Source organism: Lissotriton helveticus, chromosome 5_1 (assembly GCF_964261635.1).
Source record: "Lissotriton helveticus chromosome 5_1, aLisHel1.1, whole genome shotgun sequence".
Classification (NCBI taxonomy): Eukaryota; Metazoa; Chordata; class Amphibia; order Caudata; family Salamandridae; genus Lissotriton; species Lissotriton helveticus.
In genome coordinates this window covers 54264058-54283295 of record NC_136065.1, presented here as the reverse complement: position 1 = coordinate 54283295, position 19238 = coordinate 54264058, and the positions used below count along the sequence as shown (strand labels likewise).

General features: G+C 49.2%; 1 protein-coding gene across 1 annotated transcript in view; it reads left to right on the top strand.

The window, feature by feature from the left end:
• Positions 1-19238, top strand: part of LOC144752945 (pregnancy-specific glycoprotein 22-like) — a 230167-nt gene that overhangs the window by 106399 nt on the left and 104530 nt on the right. The window contains exon 2 of the mRNA XM_078640756.1: positions 6202-6588. Within this exon, the coding sequence (XP_078496882.1) occupies positions 6202-6588 (387 nt within the window). The remainder of the gene's footprint in view (positions 1-6201; positions 6589-19238) is intronic.

The following is a 19238-nucleotide window of genomic DNA, read 5'->3' as shown; positions in this document are numbered from 1 at the left end:
ACCGTTTTGAATCCATTTTTGCAAATCGTTGTTATATGATTTGACGCAGTAATATGAATCGGACACTATAAGTGTCGGGAATTCGCGATCTGCATTATCTAGCGCCATTTTCAATGCTATTATTTCAGTGTGTTCTTCTGAATTAGTTTCTACTGAATGTGTTTTTATTAGCAGAGGTCTCAGTTTTCCTCCGCGCCACACTTCTTTTGTAATCTCACATGTGGGGTTGTATGCTTGTTCTCCCCAAACGGAGGGTTGAGCATATCCGTTTGTATAGATTACACAAGCGTACTGTCGTAATGGCAGAATGTCGATTGGCAGAGGGAACGTTCTTTCATATTCTAGATTTTTTAATTCTTTTAATTCTGGATCAAAGTAGTACTTTACTCTGTCCGTTGTAATTGAATTCACCCATTGTACCCATTCCGGATTCAATGCAGTTGTTGGTAAATTACACGGTGTTGTTAATGCCTCAAAGGCTGATTCTGCTGTTCTGACTGGGATACGTCTACCGTCAGCTTTATCTTTTTCTCTAGCTATTGCGGTTTGAACTGCATGAACAATGTTTTCTTTAATGCTGAACTTCTTTTCAGCTTCTGTGTACAAGTGTGATTTGAATGCAATTGGTACCTTTTCTCCTTCATTAGAGGTCAGGTATGTGAATCCGCATCTTCCTGGGATGACTCGAATCACAAGATTGCGTGTGTTATCACGTGTTTCTAATTTTGTTTTAATTAACATGTCTGTTTGTAAGGATCTCAGAATTTCTGTGTGTATTTGAGTCCAATTGGTTCTTTTAAAATCTGGTTTTATTAGATCATTAAGGAGTTTGACCCTTTCTGCGTAATTTGCAATGTATGTTCTTCCGAAATTTAGGAAGCCTAGAATTGACTGTAGGTTTTTTAGTGTTCTAGGTGCTTGGAGTACGGCACATTTCTCTAGGAAATTGTCAGCCAGGCTTTTGCCTTCACTTGATAATTCATATCCTAAGAACAGGACTGTTAGATGGGCAATTCTAGATTTTTTAAAGTTGAATTTGTAACCCTCTGCTGCGAACCCAAGTATTATGGTGTTCACTCTCTTCAAGTGAGTATCCAAGTCATCATCTGTTAGGTATATGTCGTCGACATAAGATAATGCTTCGTCATCATATGTTTGTAGTAACTCTGTTACTCTCGCTGAGAATAATCCTGGGCTGTTCTTAAACCCCTGGGGTAACCGACAGAATTGTTTTTGAGCGCCATTTATTGAGAACGCGGATAAATATCTGCTCTCTGGTGCTTTTTTTTGACAAAAGAATCCATTAGAGATGTCTAATGTTGTTTTGTATTTTTTGCGCACTATGTTATTCATTAGTGCTGCACTATGCGAGTTTTGCACTGCAAAAGTTTTGCAACATGAGTTAATGTGTCTGTAATCCAAAACTAGACGATATGAATTGTCTGGTTTGGAAACCGGAAACAAAGGGTTGTTCATTTGTGAGGTGCAAGTTTCAATCACCCCCTGGTATTCTAGTTGATCTAGGATTTCTTTTACCTGTTTTTTAGCTTCTTGCTTAATTGGGTACTGTCTTTGTGCAGTAGGTTGTGTTTTTAACTGGATTTTGTGAGGAGGAGAGTCCTCATCCCATCCTACGTGATTTTTATATAAAGCAGGAGCTTGAGCTACTGCTCACTTTCTAGCAAGTGTGTATTTTTTATGAATTGGGATATGATTTGAGAAGGCAGGCATAATTATTTCTTCGCCATGAGGGCAGTCCCTGACAAACTCTGGTGGCCAGTCTTTTTCAGCTAGAAGGATGTCATAGCCCTTGGAGAGATTATCCCAAAATAGTCCCCTTATTTTTCTAGTCTTATCCCCCTCTATACGTAATGTTATTTCATATATTTTGTGAGGTTTGCTAACTCTGGTGTCTGCAGTTTCCACTTGAAGGTATTCATTCGTGTCCACTGTCTCCAGATGATTCATAAGGACTTTGCGAGCTATGCTCACTTCTGCTGCGCTGTCTATCATTGTCTGAGCCCATTGTCCGTTTTTCAGTTGTGTCCTCAGTATTCTCGGCATTGTTAATTACTTTAATACTGGCTACCTTCTTTTTTGGAAATTGTAATTTCTTTTTTAGATGAGCAGGTTCCTTGTCTTTGGACTTGACGTGCTCTTCTCTTTGTTCTGATCGTCCTCTTCTTTCCGATTTCTGCGAGGAAGTCTGAAAAGATTGAGAGGGGCGTGTATCAATTTCTTGATATCTATCAGGCTTCTTTATATTATCCCTATTTCTAAGGTTGTATCTTTTCCCAGAGGGCTCACTTTGGGGAGACCTGCGTCCTTGGTTTGGAGATCTTTCTCTCCGCCGAGGAGACCTTCCTCTGGACTGGAATTTCTTTTCTTTAGGATTGCATTGTTTGTTTCCATCCCAGCTCTTTTTTTGTGATGTTAAATTATTATTAAAAAATACTTTTTCAGGACTTTCAATCAGTTGTGGTTTTACTGGTATTCCACCTAGACTATCTCTACCTAGTTCCTCATAGGACTTTTCTATAATTCTGGCAATTTCAGCTGGTTGGTCTGCTATATCTGTTTCTTTTAACCTTTGGCGGATCGCCACGTTTGCTGCTTCTCCCTTTATGTTGGCTAGTAATATTGCCGAGACCTGCTTGAAGTCTTTTAGTAATTTCATACCAAGAGTTAAAGCGGGTTCTGGACCGTATTCATCTTGAATTTGTTTTAGCACATCTGGTATTACCGAGATGGATGGAACACCATGCGTTTTTGTGTAAATCGAAGCAAAGACTGTACCCCAAGTGTCACAGTCCTCCACGTGTGGTGCGATTCCCATTGGAAGACAGATAGTCAGAATCCTGTGTTTTTCTAACGGGGTGGTGTCTGGAAACACCGCCTCTATTTGGGTGATTTTTTGTGCTAACCAGAATGGTATTTGTTCCCGTTTAGCTGGTACTTTACCTAGGCAGGATTGTATGTTCTGTGGTGTAATTTTATTTGTGTTCCCCTGATGAGGGGTCAGCTGTGGAATTTTAATTGCTGGTTGGATTGTTGAAGTCCGCATTACATATTGGACTAATTGTCTATGTAATTTTATTAATTGTTTTAGTTGTATTAAAAGATTTGCTGCAGACATCCCATCGATGTCTGGATGTGGTGTGTATCCGGCTAGGACCGGCCACGTTGCTCCTGGTCTACCTAACGGACCGAGCCTGGTGATGTGATCATTGTGTTTTAGGGCAGGTGCTCTTGAAATTTAAGTGGTACTTCCACCTCCTCGAAAGGAGTGTACTCTTCAGGAGGTTCCTCTGTTTTGTAATAGTGGAAGACCTTTGTTACAGCGTTCGCTGCTGGAAAGTGTATCCATGAATAGAATACCTCTGTCTGCCGATATTCGTGTGCCTCTATTACGAATATGACTGTGCCACCTCTAGGTGTCAGTCCATTTTCTATAAGTTTTAAAGTTATAGATTTTCTTATGCTGACCGGGATGAGTATTATATCCGGGTCTGCTGCTTGCATAGTATTATCAGCTGCTACGAGTTCAGCTGCTATTCTAGCTGCCTCTCTTTCTCCTTCACTGTCTGACATTGTACTGTCCAGAAGGTTATTCCGTTTGTTTGCAGATCAGGTTTCTTATGGAAACAAAGATTAGATGCACAATATTTTGGAACAGTGTATCCTTCAACGTTGACTAAACCAAGAACCATACATAGGAGTTTCCTCCTGCGAGGTTTGGCGGATATGACCTTTCACCCACTCCAGACGTCTTTGGAGTATTATGGGAAAAAAGGGGTCTGAGTGAAAAAGCACGACTGAGTTACTCTAATGTCTTGCGTTAGTTTTATCGCCTTTCCAAACGTTTGGGCGCCATGTAGTGTAGTTCCTATTATCCCAATAGGCTCTGCGCATTGGAATAATACCTTCAATAGTATAGGCCTAGACCAGACGTTAACTAGGTCTTCTATTGTCGATATTAGACTTAAAGTTTTGGGTTTGCCAGCTAGCTCAGAGTTCACTAGAAACTTTCTCGAATAGGCAAGGAGGAGTTGAACCTCCCTGGATAGACAAGAAGGGATTTAGTTTCTGACAACCATAGAACATGACAACTTTGCTCTCCCCTAATCAAGAGTGTATCTCTAGAGTCGTGTGAAAACAAAAGACAACTTATTTTACTCAGTCAGTACGTGCATTCTTAGTCTCACCAGATTGTAGAGAAAAGGAAGAGACGGGCGTGTTCAATAAAAGATGGTATTTATTGATCAGTCTCTTTTCTCATACAAGAGAAATGGATCGATATTATCGCAATACTTATGGTTAAGTAAAGTGCATACAATAAAAGCAGAAGTATAAAATAATACTGTAAAAACATTTATATGGTTTCTAAGCCATATGGTGGTTTAAAATGGATGAAATAGATACATACACATATACATTTGACTAATCGTACTCAACTGGTGCTTCTAACTACGCCTACCCCAGTGTACCTGACCTAAGCCTAATACGTGGGCGGGAATAGAAAGTAGCAGTTTAAGTTAAGTTTGTTTTTGCCAAGTGACTGACTCAAGAATTCTCTGCAAGGGGTTATTCAGTTCTGTACCTGGAATTTAGGATGAATGAGGGATGGTATCTCTCGTCTCTGGTCTCGATATTCCAGGCTGCCTGCAAGGGCTGCCCGGAAGCGCCGGAGCTGGATTTCTCGGCAGGAGAAAGCAGCGTCTCGTTCTCAGCGCGTCAGGAAGGCGGGGCTGCGCCAGCGGGGTCTGCTCTGCTCTGGGCTTCGGCAAGTCTGGCTGCTCCGATCTCGTCACCACCGCGTGTGTTTGCTTAAGGCAATACCGGTAATATTTATACCTGTAAGGTGCCGAGATTGACGTAAGGATGGACATAGATACGTCAATAAGGATGTCATACGAACTGGTCGTTAGCACATTCTTTTGCTGAAGTTCTCGGTGAAATCAAAACAATGGCCGCAGGGTTTTTCCCAGGTTGTCATAGGTTTGATTTGTTTTGAGAACTCCGTATGCCTTATCAGGGGCTGGAGGAATATTGCTTGTCTAATTAGATGGCAAGCGTTATGACCTAATCAGATAACACGTTCCTGTGCCGTGGTGTGGCTTAATCAGATAACGGTTTCTGCATCATGGGATGGCTGCTAGTTAACTTGTTAACCAGAACAGGGTCAGGAATAGGGGGATCGATACAGAACCTATAGGAATACATCACAACCCTGACTAGGGTTGTGGTTCCTTCTTGCACAGGGCACATACCACTGCCAACCAGAAACACGGGGGCTTATTAACAAGCCCCTTGCGCCACTGGTGCGTCACTTTTTTTACGCACTGACAGTGCAGTGTGCTGTCCCATAGTTACAAGGCCACGCAAAGCCACCATGCATCGCTTTTTATGCGCCTTGTAAATACGTCCCCTTTTCACGCATCACTTTGCTTGAGACGGGTGTGCCGTGGGCGTTTGCTGTGGGTGTTCCTACACAACACCCGTGGATTCTGCCGCAGTCCCAGATTTACAAAATTTCATAAACCTGAGAATGCATCAGAATCCTTCGCCTCCGGCGTACGGAGGCACGATGAGGAGAAATACTTTAATTTCTACTCGTTTGTTCCTTTTTCTATGTGTGATGCATTCTGCAGCACGTACAGAAAGAGAAAAACTCCATCAATGATTGTTTTTGTGCAGGAAGGTGTCCCTTCCTGCACAAAAACCATCATCCCCGCAACGCAGGCACCCTTGCAACATGATGCCAGGGCGCCTGCGCTGGCGCATGGGAGGCAATTGTGCACCAGCGCAGAGTAAAGCACAGGCATGCGTCATATTATTGTTAATATGACGCATCCATGTGCTTTGAAAATTACGCGGCACGGCGCCGCAAGATAGCTTGCAGCGCTGTGCCATTTTGTTGTAAATATAACCCCCAGTTTCAAACAGAGACACTCGACTATATATCTCCCCACGCACAATCCTGAGGGTCTGGTACAGTTTATGTGTACGGAGCGGACAGTCTTAAGGTGAGGAATCTGCAATCAGAGTACCCACCAGAAAGAGTGATACTCACAGCAGATAACGTGTTTCGCTGGCACCTTCAGTCACTGTATACATGCTTTGTGTTTAACAAGATCTCAACTCATATTTATCAAGAATCCAACCACCAATATTGTACCCTCTCTCATATCTTATCTGCAGGTGCCTCCTCTAACCTCTCCATCATCGTCCACCAGAACCCAGTGTTTGCCACAGTCAACCAGTCTGTCCTTCTGCCTGTCTCGTACCACTTCAGTCAGCCGCAGGAACGGGTTGAAATCAGATGGTCGGTGTTGAGGAACAATCGCCATATTGTGACAACCAGGAATAGCAAGTGCTCCTGGGAGGGAGAGTCCAGAGAACCTGTGTGTGGCAGCCAGGTGGAAAACAAGGAGCCTGAATACAGCCATCGGGTGCTGCTCTTTGGTAACGCCTCCCTGCTGATCCAAGATGTAGGGCTGGAAGATGCCGGGAGTTATGTGGTATCAATACAGGGCTCAGATGTGGTGGACACGAAGGTGATCAACGTCTCAGTGACACAAGACACAGGTAGGATGACAAGAATTCATTCAAATATTCTTTGCTGCTCTGCGTATCTCACGCTTTCTACTAAAATGTAATTGATTTGTGTTGGACACTGGCCCACTCTGAAGGTTCATTCCAAATATTTTGCCTTCCTCCTCCTCTTTTTCTGGTCTCTTTTTGTTGGCCTAAGGACTCAGGCACTTTACCACTGCTGAGTAGTGCTAAAGTTCATGTGATTTACGCTTCTCTCCTAAACATGATGGCATTGGTGTCAATCCAATTGATATATTTAGTTTACTTGTAAGTCCCATGTCAAGTGGCATACCATATACCCAAGGCATGGAACCTAAACACTACTAGTGGGCCTGAAGCACTGATTCTGCCACTCACACAAGTAGGCTTTCAAATCTGTCTCAGGCCTGTGTGTGCAGCAAATTGGCATTTAAAACCACTCGCCAAGCTTTAAACTCCAATTTAATTACAAATAAGCCACCCCTAAGGCAGCCCCTACGTAGCCTTAAGGGCAGGGTGGTCTATAAGTAAAAATCAGGACATGTACTTTTAAGTTTCACATTTCCTAGTAGTGACAAACATCCAAATTCGTTTTTCACTACTATGAGTCCTACCACTCTCATAGGCTAGCATTGGGAATTCCTTAATGCATATTTAAGCTGTAATTCCTGATTATAAAGGAGTAGCTGCATCATGCTTCATATCTATAAAATGGTCATGATAAATCCCCTTACTGATAAAGATGGATTTAACATTACTATTTTAGAAATGCCACATTTAGAAAGTGGACAGTTTTCCTGCTATTACAGCTATGTGTACCTTGCAGCCTGTCTCCCGCACACGTCTGGGATGGGTGACAGCTATTTCTTTATTTTTATTTTAATTTCTTCTATAGCGCAGGAATCAATCCCGGAAGGGTATCTCCGCGCTTTGCCAGCTAAGAAGGTTATTAGGTAGAGCAGCCTAAGGTTTATGCAGAAGGAAATGCTTCTTGGAAAAGGAGGGTTTTTAATGCCTTTCTGAAGGACAAATGATTTATATTGGTTCTTAGGTAAATGGGAAGGTTGTTCCAGAGGGCAGGACCAACAGCGGAGAAAGCACGGTCACCCTGCCTAGTCTTCTTTGTGTTGGGAGGTTTTAACAGGGCTTGGTTGCAGGAACGCAGGGTCCTGCTAGGCTGGTACAGTTCAAGGGACTGGGCTAGGTATTTGGGGCTTGCTCCGTACAGACATTTGTGTACCGTGCAACAGATCTTAAAGTGGATGCGCTGTCGTATGGGAAGCCAGTGCAGTTCTTTCAGCAAGGGCTTGGAAGGAGTCCTGGCAGGTGCACCCATGACCAGTCTGGCTGCCGTATTCTGGACCACCTGTAAACGGCCTACTGCATCCGTGCTGGCTAATGTCAGCAGGCCGTTACAGTAGTCCAGGCGGCTGGTTACCAAGGCCTGTACAAGTGTCTTTCTACATGTGGTAGGAAGAAAAGGAAAGACACGCCTGAGTAGACCAATAGTGTGGAAACACAGACCCGCGATGTAGTTGGTGTGTTCTTTCATGGTCAGTTTTTGATCAAACTTTACTCCAAGATTTTTAACATGTGTTTTGGGTACAGGTACTGGGCCAAGGTCGAGTGGCCACCAATCAGGGGTCCAAAGGATACTTGCTTTGCCAAAGAGCAAGACCTCAGTCTTTGTTACATTACACTGGAGGCAGTTCCTCGCCATCCAGTGTGACACCGCTCTCATACCCTCAGCAAAATTCCCCTTGATTTTAGGGTCAAGGGAGCTGAAAGGGTAGAGAAGCTGAGTGTCATCAGCGTAGGAGACCGGTATGAACCCGTATTTCCGCACAATCTCAGCAAGGGGGGCCACATAAACATTAAACAATGTAGGGCTAAGGCATGAGCCCTGTGGTACCCCCTTCGTGAGCCCCCTTGTTGGAAATGGGATCCCCGGCTGGCCAGGGCTTTCGCCAAAGTCAGTCAGAGACCACCACCCCCAAGTCAGGGCAAGGGAGTTACACGCCAAGATAACCCCTACTCACCCTCTAGGTAACGTGGCGCGAGCAGCAAGGCTAAACTTGGAGGCGATGTAGGCTAAGTATTTGCGCACGCACCCCAGCAACAACAACCAAAGGCCCACCACAAAGGAAACTCCACACAAGGTTTATATAAAAATAGCCTTTGTATTACACCAAAACACATTAGATAAAACACACTTTACAATGTGCCAGAGGCACGGGCAGAATTTACAAGGGATTATGTACAAGACAGGGCCACCTGGACCACTGTCAGGAATCAGCACTTTTAGAAGTAACAATACAATACTTGTAGGCCTAGAACTTAGAACATAGCCTATCAGACAGTACCTTCCGTCCTGGTTACACGGGATGATGCGAGTGACCTCCTTAGTAAGCTTGAGCGGGCGACCCAGCGAAGCGGCGCGGCTCAGGGGAGAGCGGCGCTGCTCGAGGCTTGGACGGGCTGCCGGCACGGTACAAGAGTTTCTCTGGGGCGACCAATGTGTGCGGCTCAGAAGAGGAGGGGGAGGCAGGATGCGGGCGACCCAGCGAAGCGGCGCGGCTCAGGGGAGAGCGGCGCTGCTCGAGGCTTGGACGGGCTGCCGGCACGAGCTGCCGAGGGGAACGAGCGAGGCACACTTCAGCGAGGCCCCAGGGGCCCAGGGAGATCAGACAAGTCCCATCAATTTGGCAGGGAAGGCACCATAGAGTCCACTGGTCCTGGGACTCTGGTCAGGGGGCAAGCTCAGTATCAAGCCCTTGGGATCACTTATAACAGAAGATCACTGTAACACAAAATAGGACATAAAGCACAAAACCAGTACCCACTGGTAACTGGTAAGTCCCCCCTACGCAATCCTAACCACCCTAGGAACAGGTCACGCAGGGAACCAGGACCTTACTAGCACCACCTGCACTAGCAAGAACAACCACCTCAGTATCACAATACACATAGGGGCATAGACCTGGGGACAAAACACATGATGCAGAACCTACATTCAGCGGTGTAAGGAACACATGACGCATCAACACACGTTCAGCGGTGTAAGGAACAGGGCACATAATGTATCAACAACACATTCAGAGGTGCAGAACACAGGGTGCGCAAAACATACTACACATTGTACATTTCCTAACACCCAAAAGCAATAGGACATAGATCAAAACAGCATCTAAACCTTTAGCGTAGAACTCACAAAGTCCAGGTTGCGCCACTGCGCCAGAACCTAAACGTAGCAGCTGCCCACTACTTGCTGGGCAGCTGAGGGACAGAACAGGGGGCCTAAACGCTGCAGCTGGCACTAAGTGCTGCGCAGCTGGGGAAAGGCCAGGGATGAAGGAGTGCGCCTCACTCCTAAAGTCCAGAGTACATGTCCCTAGGAAGGAAAACCGAAACGGTGCAGCTGCCCACTAATTGCTGGGCAGCTGGAAACAGAACTGCGACAGGGGCCCTCACTGGCCCCTCAGGACAAGGACTGCGCCCAACTGAGCCCTCTGGCTCTACAAACAAATATGCCCCTGGTTGGAGCGACCCACTGCCATCTGGGGCCGCTCTACATATCATCACCACACTGCGCCCAACGTTGGAGCCCTTCACAGGCTGTACATCCATAATGTGTGTAGCACTCTGGCTCCTTGAAGAAATAAATGGCCCCATCGTTGGAGTCTCTCGGGGCTCGAGACACAACTGGGCACCCGGAGCTTCTGGGCTCTAGGACAAATGCCCCACTCGTTGGAGCGGCCCTCTGCCAACTGGGGCCGCTCAAAAAGGGGGGGGGAGGAAACTGCCCTCGTGAAGGTGGAGCCTCACTGGCTCCTACTGCGCCATGCCCCCGGAGCCCTCCGTGGGCGTGAGGACCACAATGCAGGGGCCGCCAGGGAGAACCAACGGAGACAACCCGCACTTACCGGCCAGGGGGGGGCGGCGTCTCCTCTCCAGCGGCGTCTCCTCTGGGCGGCTCTCTCCCTTGGCGGCGGTAGCGCTTTGCGGGGCTCTCTCAGCACATGAGAGCCCCGCCTTCACAATGCGCCCGGCCCGCTACCTGTTTCCCCGGTCCCCCATCTCGGGACCGGGCCGTCAATGGCTCTCTCCATCGGTCGGGCGCCGGCCAATCCCTGCGCGGCGGCAGGCGGGACTTCCTTTCCAGACCGGAAGTCCCGCCCAGCGTCAGGCACTACGGTGCCTGACTTCCTTTTTACCCGCGGTTTGCGGCGGTGAATCTCGGGGCACAGAGAGGGGTAGGCACCCTCGAAATACAACGTGGATAGCGGGGTGAGCACCCGCGAGGCCCTGATAGCGGGGTGGCACCCGTGAATGAATGTAACGAAAATCGGGGCAAAAGTCAAAATAAAGCGCTCCGAGCGCCAAGGAACAACACAGCGCTTTCAAGCGCTATAAGGCAAATAAAGCGCTCGCCCAGCGCTAGGCACACAGACTAAAGCTCTCATGCACCAGGGGTCAAAGGAGAGCGCTCCCAAGCGCTAGGAAGGAAAATATAGCGCTCCCAGCGCTATGAAGGCACAAAAAGCCACAAAGTCCTTCAGGAGGTGGTCATCAGAAGTCCAGGGGCTGGGCAGGGCTCAGGGAGGCAAGCCATCCCTGAGCCCAAGCAGCAGCACGCCCCTGGCAAGATTCAAGCAGTAAACAAGAACATTTTCATGGGGTCACAGCCCCTCTTTTATACACCTTTTCCCTTTGTCTTTAGGTGCAGGGTGGGGGCAGAACCAGTCGCAGCTGGTTCTGGAGCACTCTTGATGGCCCAACCACCCATTCTATTCACTGGCAGGGCTTGGGTCATCAGTCACACCACAGGGGGGCGGAGCCAGCATTGTGTGGGGAAAACCCAGCCCATCCAGGACACAGGTACACTCCTCCCACACATCACTCATGCTAATCTCCCACTCACCACCGGGGCAGACCCACACAGACTTCCTGGAGCCTGGCATCCCAGCCAGCTCCAGCCAATCACACGCCAGCACCCTCACAGCACACGTACAGCCATGTCTAGAAATGGCGCTTCCCTACTAGACACATACATGCTGCATACACCATCTCGCAGCATTCACTCCCCCGAGTTCACACATACCAAACTTGACCATGCACACCTCACGCACCAGGAACTACCAGGGACACAGACATTCCCCATGCATTCCTATGGGAGGGCAGGCCAATCTCACACACGCACTCAGGGAGAGCACGCACTTTACACTGCGCCATAGTGTCAAAGTGCGCAAAGACCAGAAATCACTATAATTTCAAGGCAAAAAGTTCAGGGGTGACCCTGCCACAAGGCCTAAGTCCAACACAACCCCCTTCCAGCCAAAACGCAGGGTAGGCCAATCACCACTGTGATGGACTTCCCTGCTTGGGGCGATAGAACACGGACGCGGGCCCGCACTGCAGGGACACCCTCCGGTTCTACGCCACGTTGATCCATAAGACAAGCACATCCTTAAAAAAAAAAAAAACAGGCCCAACTAGGCTACCCCACTGGTACTCCTTAGCTGTCCACGGCTAGGACCAGGCCCTAGGCCACCTAGATACCACTGGTCCTTGCCAATACACAGAGTGGGGGGTAGTAACCCCTGGCCTACAATAGCCATTCTCCACTCCCTTTCTCAGCGTAGTTCCAAACTACCACTGATCCTTCAACCTAGGGTCCGCACCCTCAGGCTGACCAGAGGTCACGGGCAAGAATGCCCCACCCTACCTCTACTTCTGAAGCACCCTCCAGAACACAAATCTCCCACCTGGGATCCAAATTCACCGGATGCACCGGGGTCAGACTCCCTCTGACCCCCTTCCAGAGTTCTGCACCCTCCCACTGTAGAACAGGGTCCCTCCACTTAAGGTAGGCCCCACCTGCTCTCAGGGTAGTACCACAACACTCAGCCAAGAACCCTAAAGATCCCTGCTAGGCCTGTACCACCCCTTCTGGGAAACACAGGGTCTCTTCACTTAAGATGAGCCCCACCTGTGTTCACAGGGGTACCCCTAGAAGACAAACCGGCCAGGACACTGGCTACAGTCGCCCTGCCGTCCAGGTCAGGCAACACCTGAACCTGGCTCCCTAACCTAGGGACGCTACCCTTTGGTTAGATGCCTGGCGCACCAGGACTTCTACAAGTTGAAAACAAAAATCTAAGACTTTCTCTCCTCCTTCAGCAGCAAGGCAACCACTGCAGGTCAATACCCCATACAGCTTACCCGGTTCCTTCTCATCAGGCAGGAGTTCCCTCTTGTAACTTCAGGACACTACATACAGTTGTCCTTACGTCCAGATCCGGAAACACCGGCTACTGGATCCCCAACCGAGGGACGTACCCTTTGGTCAGATGCCTGGCGCACCAGGACTTCCTTGAGGGTGACACAACTAATGTGTCGTGTACAAGTCTGCCTGACACTCAGGACAGAAGTGGCATCACCATGGTCACTCCCTGGCGACACAACCCTTCTGGCTGGCCCCTGACCCACTGGTTACTCCACTGGGGAACCTAACCCCTCGCACCCCTCCATCTGGACTTCTGCACCCTCCCAACTGGAGCGGTACTGCCAGACACCAGAACTACTGGAACCCTGGTTACAGAGGTTCCACGTTCTCCAGACACTCTGGAAGATCCTCCTCAAATGACCTATTGGTACAGCCTAGGCCCCCGACCTGATGTTCCCTTCAGAAACATTTCTAGGGGTTTCGGGCACCTGGAGACATGCAGTCCCACCCACTCCTTCTCCTCTTGAGACAGGACGTGAGCCCCTACACCGAGACCTAGCTGGGCTACACTGAACCTCTTCCACCACGCAGGGCTGGAAGACACCTCAGACACTCCTTTTGGAATCACTCCATCCCCTATGCCTCTCTCCTCCCAGAACATTACCAACTCCAAAATTCTGTCTCTCAACAGACCACAGAAATCAAAAAGCAGGCTCCACTATCTGCAGACGTTCTTGGGAAAAGTTCAACACACAGGACTTAGGTATCTGAACAAAACTAGCATTCAGCAAGCTCCCCATCCAGAGAACTCACAAACACATCCAGTGCCACACACCATTCATCCACACACACCCCTCCCCAGACTGGTAAGGCAGTTTCTACCACCCCTGACTTCTCAACCTGACCACATTTGACACAGGTACCATTACTCCAGGGCAGGGACGGGGGACACATGCACTGGACACACTTATGCTGCCACCACTGGATCCCACCCTTCTGGTGAATCCAGAAAACACACTGCACATAGGGGGATGATCTACCCTCCCGAGCTAGGGACACCTAACTCAAAGTGCACAAGAAACACATTTCCACAGAAATGACATGTTTAGCAAACAAACAATAATCCCCAAAATGTTTTTATCTAAAATGCAGAGTTTTGTGGTGCAGCCAGCTGCTACTAAGGTACAACGCAAACACAAATCCTTATCCCACCGCTTGCCGCCAATGTTGGAAATGGGATCCCCGGCTGGCCAGGGCTTTCGCCAAAGTCAGTCAGAGACCACCACCCCCAAGTCAGGGCAAGGGAGTTACACGCCAAGATAACCCCTACTCACCCTCTAGGTAACGTGGCGCGAGCAGCAAGGCTAAACTTGGAGGCGATGTAGGCTAAGTATTTGCGCACGCACCCCAGCAACAACAACCAAAGGCCCACCACAAAGGAAACTCCACACAAGGTTTATATAAAAATAGCCTTTGTATTACACCAAAACACATTAGATAAAACACACTTTACAATGTGCCAGAGGCACGGGCAGAATTTACAAGGGATTAGGTACAAGACAGGGCCACCTGGACCACTGTCAGGAATCAGCACTTTTAGAAGTAACAATACAATACTTGTAGGCCTAGAACTTAGAACATAGCCTATCAGACAGTACCTTCCGTCCTGGTTGCACGGGATGATGCGAGTGACCTCCTTAGTAAGCTTGAGCGGGCGACCCAGCGAAGCGGCGCGGCTCAGGGGAGAGCGGCGCTGCTCGAGGCTTGGACGGGCTGCCGGCACGGTACAAGCGTTTCTCTGGGGCGACCAATGTGTGCGGCTCAGAAGAGGAGGGGGAGGCAGGATGCGGGCGACCCAGCGAAGCGGCGCGGCTCAGGGGAGAGCGGCGCTGCTCGAGGCTTGGACGGGCTGCCGGCACGAGCTGCCGAGGGGAACGAGCGAGGCACACTTCAGCGAGGCCCCAGGGGCCCAGGGAGATCAGACAAGTCCCATCAATTTGGCAGGGAAGGCACCATAGAGTCCACTGGTCCTGGGACTCTGGTCAGGGGGCAAGCTCAGTATCAAGCCCTTGGGATCACTTATAACAGAAGATCACTGTAACACAAAATAGGACATAAAGCACAAAACCAGTACCCACTGGTAACTGGTAAGTCCCCCCTACGCAATCCTAACCACCCTAGGAACAGGTCACGCAGGGAACCAGGACCTTACTAGCACCACCTGCACTAGCAAGAACAACCACCTCTGTATCACAATACACATAGGGGCATAGACCTGGGGACAAAACACATGATGCAGAACCTACATTCAGCGGTGTAAGGAACACATGACGCATCAACACACGTTCAGCGGTGTAAGGAACAGGGCACATAATGTATCAACAACACATTCAGAGGTGCAGAACACAGGGTGCGCAAAACATACTACACATTGTACATTTCCTAACACCCAAAAGCAATAGGACATAGATCAAAACAGCATCTAAACCTTTAGCGTAGAACTCACAAAGTCCAGGTTGCGCCACTGCGCCAGAACCTAAACGTAGCAGCTGCCCACTACTTGCTGGGCAGCTGAGGGACAGAACAGGGGGCCTAAACGCTGCAGCTGGCACTAAGTGCTGCGCAGCTGGGGAAAGGCCAGGGATGAAGGAGTGCGCCTCACTCCTAAAGTCCAGAGTACATGTCCCTAGGAAGGAAAACCTAAACGGAGCAGCTGCCCACTAATTGCTGGGCAGCTGGAAACAGAACTGCGACAGGGGCCCTCACTGGCCCCTCAGGACAAGGACTGCGCCCAACTGAGCCCTCTGGCTCTACAAACAAATATGCCCCTGGTTGGAGCGACCCACTGCCATCTGGGGCCGCTCTACATATCATCACCACACTGCGCCCAACGTTGGAGCCCTTCACAGGCTGTACATCCATAATGTGTGTAGCACTCTGGCTCCTTGAAGAAATAAATGGCCCCATCGTTGGAGCCTCTCGGGGCTCGAGACACAACTGGGCACCCGGAGCTTCTGGGCTCTAGGACAAATGCCCCACTCGTTGGAGCGGCCCTCTGCCAACTGGGGCCGCTCAAAAAGGGGGGGGGAGGAAACTGCCCTCGTGAAGGTGGAGCCTCACTGGCTCCTACTGCGCCATGCCCCCGGAGCCCTCCGTGGGCGTGAGGACCACAATGCAGGGGCCGCCAGGGAGAACCAACGGAGACAACCCGCACTTACCGGCCAGGGGGGGGCGGCGTCTCCTCTCCAGCGGCGTCTCCTCTGGGCGGCTCTCTCCCTTGGCGGCGGTAGCGCTTTGCGGGGCTCTCTCAGCACATGAGAGCCCCGCCTTCACAATGCGCCCGGCCCGCTACCTGTTTCCCCGGTCCCCCATCTCGGGACCGGGCCGTCAATGGCTCTCTCCATCGGTCGGGCGCCGGCCAATCCCTGCGCGGCGGCAGGCGGGACTTCCTTTCCAGACCGGAAGTCCCGCCCAGCGTCAGGCACTACGGTGCCTGACTTCCTTTTTACCCGCGGTTTGCGGCGGTGAATCTCGGGGCACAGAGAGGGGTAGGCACCCTCGAAATACAACGTGGATAGCGGGGTGAGCACCCGCGAGGCCCTGATAGCGGGGTGGCACCCGTGAATGAATGTAACGAAAATCGGGGCAAAAGTCAAAATAAAGCGCTCCGAGCACCAAGGAACAACACAGCGCTTTCAAGCGCTATAAGGCAAATAAAGCGCTCGCCCAGCGCTAGGCACACAGACTAAAGCTCTCATGCACTGTGGAAAAGTAAATCCTGCCATGTTCTGTGTCCCTACGTGTCATCCATCATATGTTATGTGTGCATGATTAATATGCATATGTATTCCCTATGTTCGATTCAAGACGCAATTATAGTTGTGTCCACCTCTAGTATGTCAGTTTCCAGTCCTCGTGAATACTACGAATATCAGGCCTATGTAAAGCTACGTTGCCACGTCTCTCAGTGTGCACGTTATTCCATTATAAAGTCCCCGTTTCTAGGCCTCAAAAGGGCCTGGACACCAGATTCAGCTCCTGTCTCCTGAGCCCTCGCTGAGGAGCGATACAGCCCCCACCTGTATCCTCGACCCTTCACTTACTTCCTGCCTCGCAGTGCCCGGTTCAAGCCTGGCTCTGCCTCTGAGTCTGCCAAGAAAATGTTATGATTCCAGTTATCAGTTCAGTCCTCCTTCTCTGCATTCCTAAGCTACTGAACTGCATCAATAGTTTCCGTCATTGTCTAGCCTTCACGTCTCCACGTTAGAGAAATACTGCATTTAATGGTCATTTAATATTCTTCATCACGCACTACATGTAGAATAATGCATGCTCCAGTCTTAGAATCAAGTTAGCCTTTCCCCTCCTGACTTCTAGTTTATATCAACATGTTCTCTAAACATCAGATACTAGATACTGCTTAGGTACATGTCGCCCTGACTCTCCAGACTTCAGTCTCTGCTCCTAGCACAGAGTTCATAGCCCCCAGCTTCTCCTAGTGATACGTCATTGCCAGCTTGCGCGCACCACCAGGTTAGAGGTCCCGGCTCCTTAGGTAGCCCCCTCCATGGTTTCCGCCCCATTCATGACATATTCTGTTACGTTTGCATCACATGTCTATGTATACGCCCTGTTACACCCACTTTCACCCTTATCTTTCGCGACTGCTACGCGTCACGCCTATTGCTCCACCCACTGCTCCGCCTATCATATGTACTGTAATGCAACTGTTTTACTATATATGCTTGTGTATTGTTATTAAATGCTAGCGCGCTCATCCCAGATCCAGCCCCGGCAGCTGCTGGGCCCTGCCATCCTATTCCTATGCAGGTTGTCCTGTTCCTGTCCTTTATGCTGTAATAAACCTGCGAAACTCCTACTACCTCGAATCTTGACTCTTATTTATTGAGCTATCTGTTATTCATTTATACATTCAAAAATAGGGTATTATTTATTTATTTACCACATAATGGCGCCCGAATAGGGACTTGCCCTTTCCCCACGCGCCGGTGAAGCCACGCCGGCCCCCTGACCCTCTGCAGCCGTGACGGAACCATACCGTGCACGTGCAGATATTTCTGCTTCAAGTATCCCTCAGGCCCACGGAGGAGACGGAGGAGGCGGTCCAGCATCCAGACGAGGCGGTGGAGGAATGCGGCGAGTCCCGACCAGAGCCCAAGCCAAGAGTCCAAGGTCCGAGGTATCCGGAGGTCCACCCGTAACTTAAGTCCGAAGTTCGTTGTCCGTCGTCGAAGCAGTCCAGTCCAGTCCGAGGCCTTCCGTTCTTGCTGCCCGGTGAGTACCATTACTGGGGTAGTATCTAGACAGGGTCAATCTAATTGACTCTGGTCCGTGGGTTGGTGGTACCCAGACACACAAACGAAGTGTCCACTTCGGTGGATGCGGGTCCTGACGTGTCTCTTTATGAGACCGGTAAGTTTCGTACTGTTTCAGCAGTGCATCTAGTTTCTGTTCCAGTCAGTTCTGTTCTCGAGAAAATTCATATAAAGTCATATATTCTGTGTTCCGTATTCCAGGTAGTATTCTGTTCGAACTGTTATTTCTAAATGTTTTTTCATGTATTTTAATGTCGTGGTATGAATGGGGAATAAGTATCGTGTTCATTGTGTATTGTATTGTGTCTAGATTACAGTCCAGTCATGCCCTTGTTTTCAAAATTACGTCAGTTAAAAACTAGAAAGGGTTTGTTAGAGGAAGCAGTTCCAGTCCCGCCTAGGGACAGTCCAGGTCATTTTATGTATCAGAAGCATGGCATAAGTGCCATACTATATCTAGATTTATGGGTAGAGTATACAAAACAGTTAGAAGAAAAGTATAGATGGCCCGTATCGGGTACATGGGATGCCGAGTGCATCATGCGAGTAGAAGAGGCATTATGGAAAAAGAAAGCCAGACAATCACAGAAAGATGCCATCGAGCTATGGCGTAAAGAAGCTCATAAAAGAACCGAAAAAGAAATCAGAAAGTCAGAATTAAGTAGAGAATCCTCGGAACGAGCACAAGAAAAAGAACTAATCGAGATAGGTGAACAAGTCAAAGCCGAACAGTCAGACAGACAGAGGAATGCCCTCATTAAGGGTATGTATCCTCTTCTTGCCGAGGGCTTGCCAAAAGCGACCCCGGAGGCATCCAGTAATTTTCCGCCACCACTAGTTCCGATCAAGTTACGTCACAAACCAACCGCAGCTGATATTTTCATCTCGTCCTATTTGGACGACACAGTCCCAGAATATGCAAATCCTGTTCCCGCTCCACCAGTCCCTGTAAATCAGGCACTTCCCGTTCCTCCAGACACCGGGGCACCCTTTGCAGCACCTGCTACGGTCCCCCCGGTCCAGCCCGCCATACAAGTCCAGCCCGCATTCCAATTTCCCACCCTGCCAGGACGAAAAGCATCAGTTGATGATTCTAGTCT